The 23,325-nt window shown below is 39.5% G+C and overlaps 1 protein-coding gene across 11 annotated transcripts in view; it reads right to left on the bottom strand.

Moving 5' to 3' along the window:
* Positions 1-23,325, bottom strand: part of PARD3B (par-3 family cell polarity regulator beta) — a 1,095,492-nt gene that overhangs the window by 75,247 nt on the left and 996,920 nt on the right. For 2 of the 11 annotated variants that reach the window (XR_002516430.2, XM_021924395.2), the window contains one exon: positions 20,514-23,312. The exons of 8 other annotated variants lie outside the window; for them this stretch is intronic. Coding sequence is in view for 1 of the 3 variants with exons in the window: in XM_021924395.2 (XP_021780087.1) it covers positions 23,253-23,312 (60 nt within the window). In the remaining 2 variants the exon portion in view is untranslated. Of the gene's footprint in view, positions 1-20,512; positions 23,313-23,325 lie in introns of those variants that run through there. One more of the 11 variants, XR_002516429.2, reaches the window with a different exon arrangement.

The raw sequence follows: 23,325 nt of genomic DNA, 5'->3' as shown, positions 1-23,325 counted from the left end.
AATAAAGTTCAACATATTTTATCTTCCACAGATCATGCCTTTGGTCTTATATCTAAAAAATCATCATCAAACCCTAGGTCACCTAGATTTTCTTGTATATTATCTTCTGAGAATTTATAGTTTTTAAGATTATTCTTGCCATAACTTGGAGGGTTCAGTGAAGGTCTGAGCCAGAGATTGTAAGAGCATAAACTAGAGGCTTTTTCAAAGGATGAAGACAAGAGAGTGTCATTAGGATTTCAAAGAGGTAAGATCAATAGGATTGACTGTGGATTAAAGGGACTGATGTATTTAGGATAATGCCCAAGTTTCTGAGCTTAACAACTATATGGTTTTGGTAATATTCACCAAAACAGGAATAAATGAAGAACAGATTTTGGAGTAGAGGTAGGAGGGAATATTTAGACATATTAAACTTGACTTGGGACATTCAATGGAGATGTCTGATAGTTGAGTATAATGGTTTGCAACTTAGAGAAGTCTGGACTAGAGATGTAGCATTGGAAAACGTTCAGCATACAGATGGTACCTGAAAGCTTGGAAAAGAATGCCCAGGAAGAGTCTATAGGGACCAAATAAAGGACAAGACACGCAATGAGGAGAGAGAGGAACACTAATACTATTCTTAGGAACACCGTCATTTAAGGGGCAGGCCAAAAACACTGAACCCAGGAGGAAGCCTGAGAAAAAGTAGTTGGTTCAGAAGAAAACCAGGAAAATGTTTTATGGTTGAAACCAAGAAAGGAATTCCATTAAGGGAGTGGTCAACAGTGTCAAAACAGTCAAGAGCTTCAGTAAGACAGGGACTGTGTGTTCGTGCACTTCACCCAATCCACCCTTCTTGCGGAGTGTCACCTTGAATTACAGAGCCTGGAAAGCTACAAACTACCTTTCTCTGGATTCCCTTGCAGCCAATGTACTGGCATGATTTAAGTTAGGCCATAACATTTGGGAAATAGAATTGAGGCAGTGGCCATATTTCCAGTTTATTATGGCAAGAATGACTAAATGAGAGAGATGCTTGGTTTTCCTGTGGCAGCTTTAGCAGCTGTAATGTTGCTAGTTTTGGGGGTGAAATGTAACTTTTATAGTTGGTCTTAGAATTGGTGGCAGGAGAGGTGGCTTTCTGATGGTGGCATCTTCCTAATTATGGTGGCTCCCGATATGCGACCCTGCAGTCTAAAACCTCCTACATAGAAATAGCAACAGCTCCCCCGGTAGCTCAGTTCTGGAGTGTGGCTTGGAAAATTATTCCTGAAAGCTTATCCAAGAATTTTTCTCTTTAACCTCCCTTATGGTTCTATAAGCTCATTACTATGGTGTAATAAGTGTATTCTTTCTTAAGCTACAGTAGACGTTGTTCTCTGCAACTGAACAGAGACCACTATAAAATCTGCAAAAATATTTTTTGGAATCGGCAATGAGATGGTGATTGGTGCTTTACTGAGAGTGATTTCAGTGGATTGATGGGGAGAGAAAGCCAGACTCTATGGTGCTGAAAACCCTTCTAGTTTTCTAATAAATAAACAAGCACTGATTGTACTGTCTTACGCTGTCACGCTTATGGAATGGGATTAATACTTTCAAATATGTAAACATGTGTTAGTGTCTCATAGGTGGAGTAACATGTGAAGTACCATAAGACAGAGGTGAGAAAAAGTCCTCTCCCTCGGGGATTCAATGTTAGTTAATGAAAATGATGGGGATACATTTCTGTTCCATTATTTAAAAAAAATAGATTTAATCATTTTTTTCTCCCTTATATGATTATTGTGGAAAACCACCCCAAAATGTTCTCTGTTAACATTTATAAACACATACGTATTTTATTATTTATTTATTTATTTATTTATTTATTTATTTATTTATTTTGAGAGGGAGTCTCGCTCTGTCGCCCAGGCTGGAGTGCAGTGGTGCTATCTCGGCTCACTGCAAGCTCCGCTTCCCAGCTTCACTCCATTCTCCTGCCTCAGCCTCCTGAGTAGCTGCAACTACAGGCACTCACCACCATGCCCAGCTAATTATTTTGTATTTTCAGTAGAGACGGGGTTTCACCATGTTAGCCAGGATGGTCTTGATCTCCTGACCTTGTGATCCGCCTGCCTCGGCCTCCCAAAGTGCTGGGATTACAGGCGTGAGCCACCGCGCCGGCCCCACATATATATTTTAATAGCATGTAGAGCTGTTTTCTTATCTGTTTATTATTGACAGTTTTGTATGTCATTGAATATATTTTAAAATATGATTTTTAACGGCCATATAATATCCCATTATATGGATAAATAATAATTCATGTGATCTCCTATAATCTGATGAATTTTTAATATTCTAGTTAGAACTGGTGGCAATATAGATTAGTGTGTTGGGTACAAATATTCTTGCAAAGAGCTGCAAATGGAGGATAGGAAATTGGAGATAGAGGGTTGCTAAAGGGAAGCCAGTTTTAAGAAGTTGTGGTTAAGTCCTTAGGAAGTCAGACGACTTGAAGAGGGAGTGAGGGAGAGAAAACAGACACAGGCATTTATAAGCTCACTTCTCATTTTTCTCTGTGCTCAACAAGGCTCAGAAATATTCCTGCTTGAAGAACTCCTTATTAGGTAATTTCCCTCATCACAAAAAAATAAGGTCAGCAGCTTTGATCCAATTAATTTTTCTTTAATCCCTTTATCTTACTTGGTATCATGCAGGGTTTTTTTTTCTTCTTTTTAATGTAATGACCTAAATATATATCTGATAGAAACAATCTTGACTTAAGCCATAACAGAAATCTAGCCTTTTACACAACAGTGTAACGTTAGAACTTACGCCTGGATTTGGGGCATGTTTATCTTTCTTTTACTGATATAGCTCAGGAAGTGAAACTTCAGAGAGCTTTTCAAAACAACTTAAAGCGCTCATACCTCGCTGCGCCTTGCACGTGGTGACCCTCTTTGGCTGGATTATGACAGCCTGTGACAAGCCTATCAGGAGGGCTTGGTGTTTGGAAGGAACGTTGAATTAAGGTGCTTTTAGTCCATGGGAGTTCCCCCAATTTCATTCACTCAGTGCCTGCTGCCGGCTGGGGTGTTAAGAGCCTTGTTAAAATAAAGCTATTAGTCTTTTCTCTACAAAAGCAAAGAGCTTGCTGCTTACATTCAGGGTTCCTTAAATTAGTATGTATTTGTAGCCTGGCATTGCTAGAATCAGCAGTTTCATCAAGCAATATCCTAAAGAGGCCATTTAACCTCCCAATATTCCCCATTTATAGATTAATGGCAGAGGAGAAGATATAATGCCTTTTCAAACAGTTTTAAACAATTCATTAAAAATAAAAGAATAAAGTACACAAGATTTTTCTGCAAATGTCTGCTGATGAAAAGCGGAAACAATTCAAAATTAACATGTTTTCCAGTTTCTACAGGTTAGGACACATTTTTGCCAATGTTGTAATTTATGTCCTCTAAGCCAATTTTCCTCAGGAAATTTAAAAGCTGCTGTGCTGGGAGAGGCCAAAGTTGCAATATGGCTTATTCACCTATATATAACATCCTCATTTACAAATATGTCTTAGATCCATTACAAAAAAATGAGTTTCATGCTGCCAGACACATCATAAGATTAAGATGCAAAGTATAAAAATTTAGATGCCATTTTAGGAAACGTGCCTTTCATTTCAAGTTGGTATCATGACAGATATTTTGGAGCAGTGTTCCACATTTCCAAAAGCTTTCTTCTAATTCCATTGCTCTTACCTAGTTATAGATTTGGCTGGAAGATGTTTAAAGGAATCAATACAATAAAAACTTCTAAAAAGTTATAAACTTGGATTTCAGCATCTTCTAATATTAAGACATTTTGCTAAAATGCTATATGTTTCTAGGGGAACTAAGGGAAATGCTCTATTTAAACAAAAGGAAGCTCATCAAAATAGGATGTTTAATTATTTGTCTTCGGCAATATGTGGTATATTATGCTGAGCTACGTATTTACAAATGTGTTATCCAGAGAGGCGAAAGAACACACGCTCATTCAAACTATTGTTTCTGATGTGTTTGTTTTCTGTAATTTGATTTCAGTAATTTTGTCAAATAACTGGGTATTCAGCTTATAGACTAGTCTAGAACATCTGTTAGTTTAAAAAATACAGCAAGTAAAATATTTTAAAAATAATTCTTGGATAAGTCTTTTAACGATTCTGTGCCTACATTTTCCTTCCTTGTAACATGTCAGGGTTAAAACAGACATCCTGGAAGTCCCTTCTAACCTGTGCACATTTATAAAAATTATCTTGCATCATTTCCACATTTATGTTGACCACTAACACCTCATTAATATAGTAACTGTGTGTAGACACATGATGATTTTATAGCAGAATGACAAAGAGAGCAAAGCAATCTGCAAAGTATGAAATTATAAAGTATTTATTGGGATTTAAGCATGAAATCTTATGGCAGCACCATCCAAGTACTAGCTGCATGTACACTGGGCTATGGCATCTTAATAACCTGAACTGTCTCTGTTATGATTGTCTTAGCAGAAAATAAAATCAGACATCTCCTTCCAGCTCTGTTTGTGTCTGGGCCTAAGATACAGTTACCATAGAAACTATGATTGTGGATACAATTTTACAAATTTGGCTTCATCTATCAGATGCACTTTGTGTGTGTATGTGTGTGTATGTGCACGTGTGCGTATGTGCCTTGCCAGTAAGCTCGAAGAGCAAACTCTGGTTCTATGTCTTTAATTAAAGAGCCAGACACCATTCCTCATTTCCTATCCCCCATCTGTCTACCTACAAATAGAGAGATTGTAACACTGGCTAAAATGTAAACTCATACTTGAAAAAAGACAAAGGTCTGATGAAAAGAAAAAGGCATTGGGAAAAGCATTTCCTAAGAAATCTGTCACCTGTCCTATATTCTCCAGGAGCAGAGTAAACAGGAATTTGATATAATCTTAGTGACTTTAATCACTAGATGCTAATATCTAGTACTTACTAAATTTGGTTTCTAATTGTTCCATGGATGTATTCCATGAGTCATTCACTCCTTGCTGTTTTGTTTTATTGTACACTCTGTGACAGTGTTATTCACTCATCCCAAAAGAGACAATGCTAACCCTCAAAATAGATTCAATTCTTAAATGATATACTAGTTCATATTATTTCTTATACTGTCCCTTTTAGCTGATAAACTCTATAAAGCATATTCATTGACCAAGCTCTCTAGCATATTTTAGGTATACTTCCATTTATAAAGATTAAACATAGATATAAAATATTCAGCTTTTCCAAATGTTTCTTTTTTCTATTTCAGCCAGTGGGCAAGTTCTGGTCACTTCCATTTACAATTACTAGAAAGAACGGACTCTCTAGGACACTCCACTATCAGTATCATGAGTTGCAATCAATGCCACTGTTTCCATCTCTGCCTCATTTCACACATGAGGAAATGAGAGTTCAGAGATCATCAAGAGACTTGCCTAAGGGTCACACAGTGGCAAAGTCAGGATTTGAACTGAGATGTGTCTGAACCCAAAGCAACATTTTGCCCCCCACAATGCTGCTCATATATTGGCGGTGATCATTATAGTTATTGTCACTCTGTTTCGTAAATGAAGAACTGAGATGAAGGACTAGAAAGTTCAAACGAACCTATGGTGGTGATGCGATGGGACGTGTGAAAGTGTCTCTGACTGTCTGCAAGTATTCTCAATGTGTTTGTGGTCTTCCTAGCCATATCACTGAACTCCAATGGCCTAGTAATATTTATTTCTTATAGCTGGAGGCATTAATATTTGTGTAGATACTAATTTTTTGGTATAGCAAAAGTGTTTCCTAATAAAGAGATATGTGTTATGAAAATAGCCTGGTTTGGCCGGGCGCCGTGGCTCACGCCTGTAATCCCAGCACTTTGAGAGGCTGAGACGGGCGGATCACGATGTCAGGAGATCCAGACTATCCTGGCTAACATGGTGAAACCTCGTCTCTACTAAATATACAAAAATTAGCCGGGCGTAATGGCGGGCACCTGTAGTCCAGCTACTAGGGAGGCTGAGGCAGGAGAATGGCGTGAATCCGGGAGGCGGAGCTTGCAGTGAGTCGAGATCATGTCACTGCACTCCAGCCTGGGCGACAGAGCGAGACTCCATCTCAAAAAAAAAAAAAAAAAAGCCTGGTTTGTGTAGAGTTTTTTTCAGTTATTCATACATGGTGTCAGTCTATTTATTTGGTTAACATAAGATCTCAGATTGTAAGCTTCCTGAGTGCTAAGACAATGCCTCCTTTTGGCACCATTGCATTCTCAAGGCCTGGCATATCATCTTTGTATCATTCTGCTCATTAATATTTACTGAGTCAATGAAACAGACGTCTCAAACATCTATTCAGTGGAAGTTACCAGAAAGAATGAATCAGATTTCATGCTAGATTTTTGGTCCAAACCTGTTAAATCATAGAAAACATATTATCAAAATGTTTTCAAGGGAGCTTTACCCTCATGACATCTGTTTTATGGTTATGCCTTATTAAGACTGCCACATTTCTTTTGTTTACATAGTCCTGGCTTTTCATATTCCTTACAAAATTAAAAAAAAACCTATAAATAGTCTAATAATTTAGATTTGAACTTGGATCTGGAGTATAAATCAAAACTGTTTGGAATCTAAATTATGTAATTGCTTAGCGTGAGGAAAGATTCCTATGAGCTCAAAGTAGCAGTGGACTAGGAGAGGAACCGTGTACAATAGGATGAATTACTGAGCACATAACTACTGTTGGACAGAATGGCTACCTCATTATGCAGTGCTTACTGGAGTCACAACATTATCAGACCTGTTCTACCATTCATGCTGGAATCAGACAGGCATTTTCCCCAAATTTGTATTAACCAAATGATTTTGTGATGACTGCAGCAGCTGAGTTCAAGTTCTAGGAAGATGAATAAAGACAAGTTGAGGAGAAAGGAAGAACTGAACAGAATACCTTCTGAAAACTGATGTTCTTATGTCAAAACCTGGTTTGGAAAACCAAGCCAAATATGCATACATACATACACACACGCACACAACTGAATAGTTTCCTGTTAACTAGAGAAAAAAACTCAGCCTGTTAGTCTGGTATGCAAGGCCTTTAGTAACCCATAGCAACCTAACTTTCCAGCTTTATCTTGTCCTTCTTACGCGTGCTCAATGATCTTATTGATCTTATTAAGAATTTTATGGATCCCAAACATGTACTTTTTTTTTTTTTTTTTCCCTTTGGAGACAGAGTTTCACTTTTGTTGCCCAGGCTGGAGTGCAATGGTGCGACCTCAGCTCACTGCAACCTCCGCCTCCCAGGTTCAAGCTATTCTCCTGCCTCAGCCTCCCAAGTAGCCGGGATTATAGGCATGTGCCATCACGCCTAGCTAATTTTATGTTTTTAGTAGAGATGGGGTTTCACCATGTTGGTCACGCTGGCCTGGAACTCCTGACCTCCAGTGATCCACCCACCGTGGCCTCCCAAAGTACTGGGATTACAAGTGTGAGCCACCGTGGCTGGCCAGCCAAACATGTGCTTTTTTGCCTATGGCAGGATATCCATTCAGTTTTGGTAGCTCTGCCTGTCATCAGGTTAGTGCCATAAACATGGCAGGGGTTTAGTAAACGCTGATTGACCGAATGAATGAAACAAAGAATATTGTTCTGATTGGCTGTATTCATTGCCACGAAGGGAAAAAATAGGTGGATAAAAGTAGTAGATTAAAAAAATAGGGGCGGGCACGGTGGCTCACGCCTGTAATACCAGCATTTTGGGAGGCTGAGGTGGGTGATCACTTGAGGCCAGGAGTTTGAGACCAGCCTGGACAACATGGCAAAACCCTGTCTCTACTAAAAATACAAAAATTATCTGGGTGTGGTGGTACACGCTCCAAGTAATTCCAGCTACTTGGGAGGCTGAGACAGGAGAATTGCTTGAAGCCAGGAGGTGGACGTTTTAGTGAACCAAGATCACACCATTGCATTCCAGCCTGGGCAACAAGAGTGAAACTCCATCTCAAAAAACAAACAAAAAACAGATTATGTGAGCATTAAAACACTCAAACAGAGAAGGGAGCCTGGAAGAAGGGGTATAGATAGGGAAAGAGGAAAAAACCCAGAGAAACAGAGAAAAGTTGCAAAAGGGAATGGAAACTATGAAAACAAGCTAGATTATGACAATCTACTCTAAATCTTAGCATACAGATAATTCCTGTCCTAAATTTCTTTCCATTAATCAAATTCATGGATCAATCAGAACACATCACTCCTCTACCAGCATGGGTAACACAGACTTTGCTCTTCTGATTACATGTATATATAGCATCCTACTTTCAATGTCTTTAAAATATGATTATTTTAAGTCAACATTTAAAGGTAGATTTGATATAATCATTTAATTGGGCATTGATTCATCTACACAGAACTCATTACTGAATTCTTCAATTTCACCAACATAATTTCCTTCCAAATTATCTTTTATCTAGATGCTGGAAGTGCAAGTCCTGTGAAAACTTTGCCAAAATTAAAAGCTTTTAGATTTCTAATGCTGGCTGAACACAAACCCATGGAAGATTGTTGAAGAACACTGCATGCTTGCCAACTGCCAGATATGACTGCTTTTCACATAATTAATGTCATTCTTGCTGCTCAAGTACCATTTCCATCCTCTAATAATTTGCACTAATAGAGGAAGTTTGCATCCTGCAAAACCACCGTGGCTTCTACACACCTTTTTAATCAAAATAACGACAATGGACAAAGGGGGCTGGTTAGAAATGTTACTGCAACCCTGGGTAGAATTTGCTTTGTCACTATTTTCAAGCTCAAAAACCTGTCCAAAGGGCTCACTGCATTGACTATTATTAAGTCAATTAGACCTTGGTGCTTTGATTTCAACAGCATTGAACCATATGAATTTACACCCAGAAGAGAAAAATATATAAAATGAATGTGTTGGACAATTCTTCTACCAAAAGAAAGTGAAAAGAGAGTATTTTTTAAAAAGCAAAACCAAAAGATGAGCAGATGCAAATATAGGCCCAGGTCCCGTGAAATATGATAATTGTAAAATACTTTAAGCTGCAGCTTCCAGTAAGAGGAAGTGATAGACCAGCTGCAAATCATAACCTCAAACCTTCCAATTCACAGTGTTTTTTTTTTTTTTTTTATTATGCTCTTGCAAAATCAAGAACTCTGCTCGGGATATAAAATTATGCAAATATACAGCAAGCAACAACAACAACAAAAAATCAGCCCAAGTGTCTCACATGAGCCAAGAAATGGATGTAGCACGATGGTGCTGCACACCTCACATGCCGTGGAGGAGGACACAGAGTCCGTGGTTAGTGGGTTTCTAGGAACCCTCTCCCTGACTTCCCTGTAAGCTGAGTAGTGATACTAAAATGAGGAAAGTTTGGGTATAAGGAGAGAACTGCTGAGTCTTTTCCCCTCTGTTCCTGAGTTACTTTCGAACTAGTGAAAGGCTACATCAAAGCCGCATACTTCTTTGGCTAAGATGGCTTTGAAAAAACTTCACCTGAGTCACAGCTAACGGTACTTGGCCGCTCTGTGAAGTCCACCTAGCGGAGATCTGAGGATGCCACTTGAGCAGAACACGTTAGCTCTGTGCAATGACCTGGGGGAGGGGTGGGGTTCGGAACTGGAGACTGTTCAGTCATCTGATCAAAGCTTCAGAACCGGATATCTAAGCTACTGAGGAAATAATACAAAGGATACTTCAGTGTGGGTTTTAGTGGCCATTGTTAAAATAAAAAACAGCTGGTCATCAGTTGTGACAGTTGTGCTGCTACTTCGTGAACAGTCTGGCAGGCCCTGGGGAAAGGACAGAGTGACCAGCAACGGCTGGCTTGGAAGCGTGGATGCTGATGGGCCCCTGACCATGGCCTTGGAGGGGCTGTGCACATACGTGCTCTAGAGGGTGATACCTAAAAGGTTAAACCGATTTTCAAACTACCTGTCCTGTTTTTAAAATGTGCTTGCTGTCTAGTTCCTGCATACATATTAAATGAGTGATGTATCATCAGATACTTCATACAGGGTTTTGCAATGATCAAAGCATGTTCTCAGATATCATCTGACTCAATCCCCAACACTACCCTGACCAGGACAAAGGCAGGTGTTGTGAATTCCTCATAAGACTACTTCACTCAAAGAGAATGACACGGCAGGGAGGACAGGTCAGACAATCCTAAACGCACCATCATTCCCAATGCATGTCTGATTCCAGCATTAATTACTTCTTTTTTAAAATTATGTTCTAGGCTACATGTGCACAATGTGCAGTTTTGTTACATATGTATACATAAGCCATGTTGGTGTGCTGCACCCATTAACTCATCATTTACATTAGGTATATCTCCTAATGCTATCCCTCCCCTCTCCCCCGACCCCACAGTAGGACCCGGTGTATGATGTTCCCCTTCCTGTGTCCAAGTGATCTCATTGTTCAGTTCCCACCTATGAGTGAGAACATGCGGTGTTTGGTTTTCTGTTCTTGTGATAGTTTGCTGAGAATGATGGTTTCCAGCTGCATCCATGTCCCTACAAAGGACATGAACTCATCCTTTTTTATGGCTGCATAGTATTCCATGGTGTATATGTGCCACATTTTCTTAATTCAGTCTATCATTGATGGACATTTGGGTTGGTTCAAAGTCTTTGCTATTGTGAATAGTGCTGCAATAAACATATGTGTGCATGTGTCTTTATAGCAGCATGATTTATAATCCCTTGGGTATATAACCAGTAATGGGATGGCTGGGTCGAATGGTATTTCTAATTCTAGATCCTTGAGGAATCACCACACTGTCTTCCACAATGGTTGAACTAGTTTACAGTCCCACCAACAGTGTAAAAGTGTTCCTATTTCTCCACCTCCTCTCTAGCACCTGTTGTTTCCTGACTTTTTAATGATTGCTATTCTAACTGGTGTGAGATGGTACCTCATTGTGGTTTTCATTTGCATTTCTCCGATGGCCAGTGATGATGAACATTTTTTCATGTGTGTGTTTGCTGCATAAATGTCTTCTTTTGAGAAGTGTCTGTTCATATCCTTTGCCCACTTTTTGATGGGGTTGTTTTTTTCTTGTAAATTTGTTTGAGTTCTTTGTAGGTTCTGGATATTAGCCCTTTGTCAGCATTAATTAATTCTATCTGGAAACGGCATGAAGAGTCTCTAGTTGAACACCCACAGGCAGTGGTCTCAGGCCTGCACACAGTGTGGTATAGTGGTTGGGTTTGAATTCTGGCTCTACCACTTACTGACTTTGTGATCTTGGGCAAGTTAACTTTTGAGCCTCATTTCTCTCACCTGTAAATGCGATTAATAATAATACCTACTCAGATGAGGATTAAATTATATGATGAATATAAATCACATAGTACATCTCACACATAGTCTACTACATGCCAGTAAATCTTCATTCTTACTATTGTAGTTACATTGAATCTGACCTTTCTATTGGTTAAAAAACAAAACATAATAAACAAAAACACTTGGGGAGAATTTCTTCCCTGCCCTATAGAATTCATTTCCATGAACGCTCTGAGCAGATCTGGCTTACAGAGCTAATGGAAGCTTCTTCACCGATACTATTCCGAAAACGGTATTGGGAAAGAGAGTGAGGAGGAGAAAGGAGAAAGAGACAGACAGAAAGGGAGGGCATTATAGAGAGAGAACTCTTACTTTCTCTTATGAAAGTGCCTCTTTTTTATACTATATGTATACAAGATGAGTGGCTGGAATAATATGACACATTCAGAAGGATGATGTGTGTGTTGTGTGTGTGTGTGTGTACACACATATGTAACCATCTTATTGTTGCTTACAGAAACTACTCAATGCCTAGAGAAAAGTCTAATTCTTAAGCATGGCATCCAAGCCTTTCACAATCTACTGTCATCATTGTCATCCTCATCAGTATCACCATCCTTCATCCCTATACACTCTCACATTTCCTTACGTTGGTTCAAGCTTTTTCCTTTCCCCCTCTCTTCTATCACCAGGTCCTCTGGGAAGCCTGTCAGACAGAACTATTCTTTTTGTTTTCTGAGAGCCTACAGTATGTCTTTGTAAATAATACTTACCTAGACTGTTATAAGGAGGTGGTTTGTGTTTTTGTTTTTCCTTCTCCGTTGGATCATCAGTGCTTTGAGGACAAATAATCACGCTTTATTCATCTTTGTAATACTTCTTATCTCACACATATGCTCAATACATGATTAAAAGAATAAAGCATCAACTAAATGAAAAAAGTAATATTGAAGGCGAGACGTAACATAGGCAGGCAGAGAAAAAAGTAATCCTCAACTACCCACGGAAAACAGACTTGGATTATCCTAGCTGGGCTACCTCAAGGTGCTATTAGCAACTGAATGCAATACTCCAATTCATGTGGGAACATGAATTCTACCAAATGAAATCAAGAAACAGCATTTGTGATTTAGGCATTTAACAGTGCAAATATGAAATATGTGTTTTATTACATTATTGAACAGTTTGGGATCACACATAAATACCAGGACCATGTGTGTGTAGTCCTAATGACTGGATGAGGAGAGAATGACAGCTGGCTTCCTTCCCAGGGTACAACAGGTTGTGTGCACAGGTAGAGAGTGAGTCCACCTCCAACTGCTGACCTCAGACATTTTACTATAGGGTCCATTGGTGGGTTTTCCTAAATTAGTGCAACCCCCAGATTTAGCCCTGCAGTCTGGCAGAAGGCCCCTTCATTGCGTTTTCAAGTCTGAAAGCATCCTCAGTGTCTGTGTTCAGAGAGATGCTCATCCAAGTGCAGTTCTTCCAGAGAAGCAAAGGTACAGAGTCTGAAGGGGAAGCATTGCATAGCAAGGGGTCAGCAGACGGGAGAAACAAAGAGAAAAGAAGAAACCAACACTCGTCATGACTATTTCTATGCAAAGAAGCCAAATTCCAACTTTGGCAGCTAAGCCATTGAAATTCTGGTTGAGTGCCATTTATATGATTTCCCATCTTTAAGGAGAAGAATGTTTATCTACTTACTTAAGGGTCTATTCATTATGTCCCAGTATGGCATGAATGTTGAGCGTAAGCAACACCTATTTATTATCTAGTACTGTTTTGCACTGCTTTAGTGGGCTCAGTTGGAGAATTGTGAGGTGATTTACAAACATTAGCCTAATACTTTAACACCCCTAAGAGGTAGGCAAAAGAATACGTAAGGCTCTCTACTCATCAATATAATGAAATTAAGAAAAGTGAAAATTTAGGATGAATATTGCAAAGAACTTCTTATGGTATAATCCATTAGGATGAAGGATAATTTCCCAGGGGGAGTTGATTTATATGTTAGAAAATGTACAGCACCCATTCATAATGTATTTGTGACAGATGTAATGCCATGTCCATCTATAAATCAGATTTACCTTCTGTTTGAAGCCCCAGAACCCTTCCTACTGAAGGCTATCCCCAGGGGCACTGACCTAAGATGTTTCACATCCAAAGGGCCCAATTACTAAAAATCTTCCATCTTGTAATTGGGTTTTGGTATGGAAAGTAGCACCAACATTAATCCAAGTCACTTGGAAGTAGAGAGAGTTATATTCCTGAATTTGTCCATTGGTCCAATGTAGCTTTAGGGACAGGTCTCTCCGAGTATCTTCCTGAAGGGTCACGTGAAACTTACTTTTACTTTGCAGACAAGCAACAATGCATAAATTACCCTAACAACCCACAAGTGAGTTACTGATCAGGCGATGATCCCTGAATTTAAATTTACAACGTTCACAAGGGAAACATCACTTTCAATTTGAGGGTCAACTGTGGGGAACAACTCATTCAAAGAGTGGGTAGAATCATCTTTCCTTAGGAACAGAGATCAAATACCATAATTCACAGGGTGGCAAAACTCAAGTGAGTGGGAGCAGGAGAATGCAATGCTGTGGAAGAAACAGGAATAGAGCCTCTTTCACCATACTCCTGGGGGACACAGGGACCTGTGGTTCAAGTGTTAATCGAATCATTTCTTAAAAAATCAAAATTCAATTCAGCCTGCATCATTTTCAATAGCACACAACTCAGCTAAAAGACACCCTACGCTTGTTCCACCTCACAATTCTCAGTCAATGAGAATTCAAATACCTCCTCATAGCTAATACCTTTAATGGACTACACTCCCCACCATTTCCCAGGTACTCCTGAAAACCAAACTGCAAGAACCTATGAAAAGAGAGTGAGCTTATTCAAGGTTTTTAGATCCACTCCAGTTTTCATTAGGCCTGCTGCCACATTTTCATTAGACTCACCTTGATTACTTCTCAATCCTACCCTGGGTGAATGCAATATAGCACCATTGGCATGTTTATAATCAGAAAGGAGAAAACACCAGGAAATGCAATTTGGGGTATAATTCTCTCCTAGTAAGGCCCCTAAGAAAAATGATCCAACACTTTAATGTGTTTCTAATTACTAATTTCTGTGAGTTATTGAAATCAGGGATCCTCAAAATGGGAGTGCTTGGCTATTGCCTGAGGAATTGCAGCAAAGCAGAGAGCACAGAGCCACCTAGGACAGGAGGAGGAAATTATAAAGGTGACAGAATGAACTCACTACCTCATAGGGAAGAGAAACCTTTTACTGGATAATGTCTTCCAATACCTTGTTCTTTGAGTGGGCTATTATTTAAATACTATGATTTAAAGAGATCCATTACATCAATATTTTCAGAAGGAAATATACTTCTTATTATGCTACAAACAAATATCCTATTAATGGTATTATTACTGTGTGCAGTTTGAACCAGAATATTCACATGCAGATTACAATGAAGAATACTGGTCCTGCTGTTACGTGTATCCCATAACAGAGTTGCAAACTGCTGTTAGTACACATCTCTAAGGATGGTTTAGTTTTGAAATGTCCTATGACATCTTTTGGCATGGAGAAAGGACCCAAATAAAGAGTCTGAGGACCACCACTCTGCTCCCTCCCTACCTATTGACTGGGGCCAACTCTGGGGCACAGCTGCACAAGGACGGAGTATGTGTTAAAGGAAAGACCGGGCTTGGATGTCTGTGATGTACATGATTAGTGGCTGTTGTTACTTCCTCTTTCCATTAATGCAGAGCTCGCAGGTGGGAATAAGCCATGATATCCTCTGGTGGGAACATGAGAAGGGGGCAGAGCAGATTTGATTTTGGGGGCAATATGTCTACATGGTAGATGTGGAGCTAAGGGAGATGCAAAAAAGAACTCCATTTTACTCTGTATACACTCCTCTGTAAACTGGAAACTCATGTGTCCCAATTTTGAACACATTTGTGAATATAATAGCCTCTGGTTTTGGCAGTCTGGAATGAAATCATTGGCCATCTCTCCCGAAAATCACTCTCTAGAGCTGGGCTGTGAGAAGAACATAGCAAGTTAGACCAATGCCAATCGTTTTTATTGTTTTCTAAGCACGAGGAATACATATCATCTATGCATCTTAGAAAATTAGAAATAACCACTATGGGGAAGAATGGTTAGGCTGGGTGCAATGGCTCAAGCCTGCAATTCCAGCACTTTGGGAGGCCAAGGTAGGTGGATCACTTGAGGTCAGGAGTTCAAGACCAGCTTGAATGGTGAAACCCTGTTTCTACTAACAATACAAAAATTAACCGGGTGTAGTTGCGGGCACCTGTAATCCCAGTTTCTTGGGAGGCTGAGGCAGGAGAATAGCTTGAATCCAAGAGGTGGAGACTGCAGTGAGCCGAGATCATGCCACTACACTCTAGCACTCTAGCCTAGGCGACACAGCAAGACTGTCTCAAAAAAAAAAAAAAAAAGGGGGGGACTCCATAAGACTCCATAGTTCTGATCCAGCCACCTTTCTGGCCTCTGTCCACTCTCCCTCTCACTCACTCTCCTCTCCACTCCTCCAGCTTCCCAAGCATCTTGCTCCCTTACCCTTCTCTGACCACTTCGTAGAAAACAGCATGCCTTGCCCAGCCCCTTAGCCCAGCTTGATATTTCTTCCTGGTCATTATCATGGCCTGATATTTACTCTTTACTTGTTTATTGTCTATCTGTTTTTACAAACATAAACTCTATGAGAACAAGGATGTTGTTTTCTTTCCCTAGCACTAGGACCAGTCCCTTGAAAATATTCAACAAATCAATATTTGATCAAGTGAAATGGTTATAAACCACTTTCCTAAACATGCACGTCTCTTCTTCTTTCTTTTTTTTTTTTTTGGCTTTTTCACTTTTTCTCTTTTATCCCTTTTCCTTCTCAGAGACAAAAAAATTAATGCACAAAGTAACCCAGTATGGGAAGTCTTTGTAAATGCTTTTACTAGACTCTATTAGAGGTGACTTTTTTCATCTCTTAAAACACTGAACGATTAGCCCCATGTGGTGGCGTGCGCCTGTAGTTCCAGCTACTTGGGAGGCCGAGGTGGAAGGATTGCTTGAGCCCTGGAGGTTGAGGCTGAAGTGACCTGTTTGCACCCCTGCACTCTAGCCTGGGTGACAAAGCAAGACCTTGTCTCAAAAAAACAAAAACAAAAACAAAAAAACACCCAAAAAACATTGAATGTTAAAATCTATATCTTTTTTAAGTTTAGTATTTATTTTCATAAATTTGAAAATAATTCTGGTTACAGAGGGGTGATTTCATTATTTAATTAACACTTATGTTTCCTGTTACTGATGTTTACACTGGATGATAAAAAATCTTTTTAAAAATTAGCCTGAAAAAATACACCTTGATTCAAATGTAATTGTTATGAATAAAGGTATAGTGGTAAGAAAATGGATTTTTATTTTCCAAATTCAATTAACCCATGAAAATTTTCACACAAAAGAACATCTGGTGGATAGGAGAATAAAATAAGCCATCTTCAAGTTCTGTACAGAATATGAACTTCATTTATTTGTCTTCTGTCATCAAGGTATAAAACAGCTTATCTGGGCACTGGGGTGTTCTTCCTACCAGTCTCACTGCTAAATTGTTTTATTTATGATCATTATTTTCCTTCTGCCTTCCTTTGGGAGAAGAGAATACGAAAATTAAAATTTATAAATTCAAAACATCCACATCTTAAAGAAAATATGTCTAATATTTTCCTTGAGTGAAAAAAGAGGGATGGCCATATTTTGCTTTCTTTTCTTTGCAATGAAAGTTGAAACAGTGATTTTGTGTTATTATAACACTCATCATTTCTCCCTCTAATTTGGATGGTTTTTAATAAAGCTCCATTGATTCCACTGAAAGGAATTCCTCCTGGCAAAAGCAGAACACACACACTGATTGCTAAATATGCAGCAATTATCATATTCAGCAGCATACTTTAATATCTTATTTATAGATGTATCTATCTATAATTTGCTTTAATTAAGTTGCATTGATTTTAATGACAGGAGCGATTCTCACAGAAGGGGCTGGTGTCATATGCTCCCATGAGTCCTGGTCTATCGCACTTTTTAAAGATGTGGTCTGATGCCTTAGTGATCTTCCTTAGGCTCCGGACAAACTCATCCTAACTTAGCGAAGTTTAAGGGAACTTTCCAGTGTGCTGACACCTCAGATTTTGCCCTCCTGATCACAGGATGGTGTGAATTAATACGTAACTTTGTGCAATGAGAGTGGCAACCAAATTTCAAAATAGTTTCATTGTGTATAACTGCATCACTAGGAAAATGTTGCACTATTAATTTAGACAACTACCCTCTGTAAGGTGTGGCTAAAACAGTGTTTTGCCACTCTAGTAACTCTGAACCATTTCCCCCCCTGCATTGCCAATAACAATAGTTGGCTCTGAGAAGGATACTGAGACTTGAGCTATTTTTAAATTCTTAATTATTTTCCATACCCCTTCTGGTATAAGTCTGAGAAAACTGAAACCAAGAACTTACAACAGTTTTGCCTTTTATGACACCTGTGTTCAAAAGTGATGGGACTAGGTGGCTAAACATAACACAAAGAAACATGACAATATCAAGTATATTTTTAAAACCTCTAAAATATGACTCATCATGACCAGAAACGATTTCTTTTCCTTTTCTAATGGATGAAGAAGTAAGCACTGCTTCTATAAATCTTTGCACCTCAGAAGGTGCCAACATTAATTTTGTATAAATTATCCATGTTCGAATGCCAAGGCATGATCACAAAGGAACACTCAGAAGACAGTTATGCCAGCGCATTCGCAGATTCTGGTCACCATTTTTCACTCACTGATTATTGCTACAAGTGTTGATTAATAGTGGTGTTCATGCTGCTAGAATGCATTTCCCTGGAGGTGAAGAAAACATTCAAGGAAAAAAAACCAGAAGGAAAGATAATAATCAACCCATCCTTCCGCTTCTCTGTAATAACTCTGCAGAGAGCGTGCAAATCATGGTTCCTGATGATCTGTTAGCAGCTTCTGAACCATTTCACTAAAAAGATCATCCATATGCATCAGATCACCAATTTGTCAATCAGTTTATAAGGCAATTAAATGTTCCTTAATCTCCTCCCTCTCTCTTTGGAAGAGGATAAAATGATATAAGCAGCAGGGGTCTGAGAGTGGTGTTAGGACATTTCATATCCAGTCTCTCTCCTGTGTCTCGGTGCCCTGTCTGAATGCTAGATAAAGCTTCAATGACAATAATGTGCAAGACTGGAATTTACCAAGGCTGATTAGCTTAGTACTTATTTTTCTCTCATCAGTAATGTCATCCCTCTTATCCATGGAGGGAAACTAATGAATTGGATTTAGAGAGCAAGAACATTTCTTAATAAATGCAATATGACAGGAGATATGAAAAATACAGATGAGAATACAGCAGGGGAAGGCTTGCATGCCCAGGCGATTCTACTTTAGACTGTTTAGATCTCAACTCCAAGAGCCTCTGATCTTGAAGGCTATCAGTTTCCTTTGTCCAGCTCAATAAGATCATTTCCTGCTTCATGTTTCTCTCTCTGGGTGGCTTTTCTCATCATTAATCCTATGATGTGTTTTTGTTCTTCTAACTCTTAATTGTCTCTAATGAGGAGCAGACCATCAATGGCCACATTTGCAGTTCCCCTCTTGATTTAAGTGGAAAGACTAATTAGTATAAATTATGGTGAAAAAAACCTGAGTCCCTCCCATAAGTTGGAAGAAGAAAAAGCAAGTGAATTTACAATATTATATCTTCTTGCAGAGAGTATACAATTTAGTTCTTCCACAGCAATCAGGTTTAGGCTCGTGTTGGCTTTTCCGTAAATTCTTTTGCAAAGGTCACAGTCTACAAACAGATATTGAAATTTAACCTTTCAGATCACAGCCCCTCTCCTTGGACATCTCATCTTTCACTCACCTCTCACTCTGGCGTTTTCTAATGGTCCTGCACTACATAATTCCTTTACAACAATTCTTATCCAGGTGGGTTATGCCTCTAGAGTCATCCTTTCTTTCTTCCCCATTTCATCTTCTTGAATTGTCCAGCATGAGTATCTGTGCGGCCAGTCCAGGAAGATATTTTCCATTGCTTTATTCCTCAGTGGAAGCATGTGCAACATTTTGTAGGGATTATGAAAGAAAGGAATCCAAGTCAGCTCTTACCCTGCTAACCATATACACACCAGAGACATTTTGCCCCTCTCTGAACCTCAGATTCTCTATCTCTAGTTCCTCAGGAGGGAAGGGTGTTGCCTGAAGAGGGCAAATCTCTGGCAGCTGAAGTAATAGATTCTGAACCCTTAGCTATTGTACTAACTAAAGCACACTGCATTCTGGAAGAAAGCCGACAAAGCAGAAAGGAGAAAATAAAAACAAAAAGACAGTAATGAATCAGCAAACATTTAAATTATTTTCCAGTAACCATACAACCCTTATTTTTGCTACAATTGAACTGACTACTGGAAAGTGGCATTACATGTAAATTACATCAACATCCTTATGATATTGGCATCTACTCCTCATCCAAAAGTCTTCAAGTCTTGTTTAACCCTTCTGTGGGTAGCAAAAGACAGGTCTCAAGCATAGGATAATACATTTTTCTCCAAACTTCACTAGCAACATAAATGTGGCGGAGAGAACTTGGTTTACTATTTCACGAGTTGCAGCTGTAAGGTTAGATGTGCACAGCATTTCCTCTCCACACGCTCTGTGTGCCACTCTTTTGCATCTTGTGGTGGGAATGTGCATAACCTATGGATAGCATTTCTTATTCTTCACAGTGTTGTTGGGTGGCACCTTTCTTTGGCCTGCCTATACCAAGGTGGCAGTTGGTATAGTTTCTCTGTGATCTGTTATTATTTTTCTTTTTTTTCTTTTTTTTTTTTTTTTTTGGGGGCCGGAGTCTCACTCTATCACCAGATAAACGCAGGAGTGCAGTGGCCCTTTGATCTCGGCTCACTGCAAGCTCCGCCTCCCGGAGTTCATGCCATTCTCCCGCCTCAGCCTCCCGAGTAGCTGGGACTACGAAGCCACGCCACGCGCCCGGCTGGATTTTTTGTATTTTAGTAGAGACAGGGTTTCACCATGTTAGCCGGATGGTCTCGATCTCCTGACCTCGTGATCCGCCCGTCTCGGCCTCCCAAAGTGCTGGGATTACAGGCTTGAGCCACCGCGCCCGGCCTTATTTTTCATTTATGCTACCAGATGGATACCAGATGGGTAATTGTAGCCAGTGCCTCTGCTCTAAGTCCACACCAGAGCCCATGGGCATGGACCTGTCAGTGAGCTGACTCTAAAATGGCGCTTCAAAGAAATACTCCTCAAAACTGTATGCATCTGTTCTCTACTCAAATGACCCTTAAAAAATGAAAAAAAGAAAATCCTTGTAGACCAGCTTTTCTTTAAGTAGATATTACATCCATAAGAAAAAGGGAAAATAACCAGCGGATAACCAGATAGTGGCTTGTGGATGTCAAACTCATTTCTACCTAATGGCACATCCAAAAAGCTACTAATTCAAATAGCCATGTCAGTAAAGAAAGTGAAGTATAATCAATAGGTTTCTTTTTGGTGATAGCCTCACAATGTAGAGTCCAATTCCCAAAGGGCAGCTTTTACATAACATTTTCTGAAGTTAAAAAGGAAAAAAAGTAAGTGAAGAAAAAATCTAAGAGCTTTGAAAGGCCTAGTGATTCCTACAGAAGAACCCAGAGTACAGAAAAAAAAAATGAGTGAAATGGTGGCAAAGACCTGTTGTAAGAACTCTTCCCTAATCTGTTTCTCTTAAACTGAGCCTTGGTTGTCACGCCCGACAAATTACATTTAAAAAAATATCCTGATGGATCATCTGGTTGTTTCAAGTGTGTATTTCAGCAGTTCATTATGAAAGTTTATTTTCTAAATTAACTACAAATAAAGTGGGATCTTCTAGCCATTTTCTCACACAATGCTGTCAGCTATTTTCTTTCAGCAGACATCAAAGCAGATCCCCAGTCCATGCCAAGCTCTTTTCCTGGAGAAGTTCTGACAAACAGTTATGTGTTCCCTTAGGTTACTATGGAAACAGTTACTTTTCAGGTCTTCCACTTACAAAGGTAACATCTGCATTAAAATATGTTGGAAGTTAATTATTTTTAATGCTCAAGTAGAGTCATGCCACTATAGCCATATCCATTATTTCAAAATTCATAAACATAAATTGACTTAATCTATAAAAATACTTAAATGAGGTGCTCACCCTATAGGTGTAATTGCCAGCCTGTTAGGTAGCCACTTGGAACATTGTCAAAGACACCAAAAGAGATGTTAGCAATGACCTACTTGCTGGCATTCCTCGTTATGCTAGCTTGTTGAGTATTTAAGACTGTGTCATGTCTGACATGAAGAGAAGAGGCAAGAGATGAGAATACAGGGCAGGTCTCAATTGATACGTGCTTTCCCTTTGGAGACTCATAGATGATTCTGCCTCCGTTACTCATCTGGGCCATCAAGAATTCAAACATTTGTTGAGGGGCAGCAAAGTACTCAGCATGAGGTTGGGCACAACATAGGGCTCAAATGTGCATGAGTTATTAAATAAGTTGCTTGCTGGTACCAGGCAGAATGTGGTTAAGTTTTACTTCCCGGTGCAGACCGGAAGTGGTAGAGAAGTACTGTCAGGGAGAGGGAGATGAGGCTGGAGCAGCTGGAGAAGGCTTCATGAGAGGCTACTGTGACTGTATAGATGCATGAAATGTGAGCACAACCTCTTACCAGGAAGACCAATGGGATGCTGTCTAACTTAGCTTCTGGATCACTCACACAGACCATTGGCTGCTGACTATAATAGCTAGCTGTTTGCAGGGGACTGTGGATGAGTAAGAATCTTGATGCATGATGGGCCATGAGTAACTTCTCAAAAGCAGTCAATCCATCTCTGATGCATCATGTAGGTGTCATCAGCTACTTGAAAAAGGTAGTGAGATGAGGACTAGGCTTTACAGTAGAGAGAATTGGACTTTGTATCTGGAGAAACTTCTGTGTGACTCCTAAGATGAGTATGGTAGGTCTCGATCCTCCTCCTTTTCCTGAGAGAGACCTAGAAACAATGCTGCCCAATGCAACAAGCATTTATCAAGTATGTACTCTCTATGATCTAAGAATGGAAAGGAGGCTGCAGGGAAGGTTGAGACAGATTCTGATGAAGGCTATTGCCTTATTGCCTTTGCCTGGCCTTATACACTGACACAGAAACAGTAGGGGTCTAATGGTTGACCTCTGGGAGGTTTTCTGTGGCAGAGGAGTACTTGAGATAGCCACATCTTTAACTGCCCCTTGTCAGTTGTCACCACAGAAAAGACTACTTAGTATACTGTAGTCAACCGAAACTCAAACATTAATGATTTGTTTTGTCATCATCCTCAAACCACAGTTCACCCATATAAAAGAAGTAAGAGCTAAGCTCTTTTCTCCTTTACTGATGTTGGTCACGTACCACAGAATTTTTACAAAAAAGCCTTACTGCAGTAAAAAAAAAAAATGACTTTTTCTATTTTTTTCCCCTTGTCAAAGGCCTGTTCTACAGAAGGTCATTAGGTTGTACTGACAAGATTTGTGCTAACCCACACTCCCTCCAGTATGTATGTGTGTGTGTGTTTATGTTTCCAAATAGATTGTTTATCTACTCCATTATCTTTCTGGAAGCCATACTTCATTGCATCAAGCATATTTATCAATAAGAAATGAATGCTATCCTGGGAACTGATTTGTTCAAGGTAACTTTCATTATAGTTATACTTGCTGTGTCTGATGATGCTTCTACACTTGTGCTATTTTATTTATAGCTGCAGACCTCTCATTTGACTTCTTCACCGTCTACAAGCCAAGTGGTATCTCACTGACCACTTGTGTCCCCAAACAGAATTTACCTGGAAAGGGGGT

The sequence above is a fragment of the Papio anubis genome, chromosome 10, assembly GCF_008728515.1.
Source record: "Papio anubis isolate 15944 chromosome 10, Panubis1.0, whole genome shotgun sequence".
Taxonomy (NCBI): domain Eukaryota; kingdom Metazoa; phylum Chordata; class Mammalia; order Primates; family Cercopithecidae; genus Papio; species Papio anubis.
The sequence above is the reverse complement of the archived record's forward strand: the minus strand, read 5'-3'. Positions and strand labels throughout refer to the sequence as shown.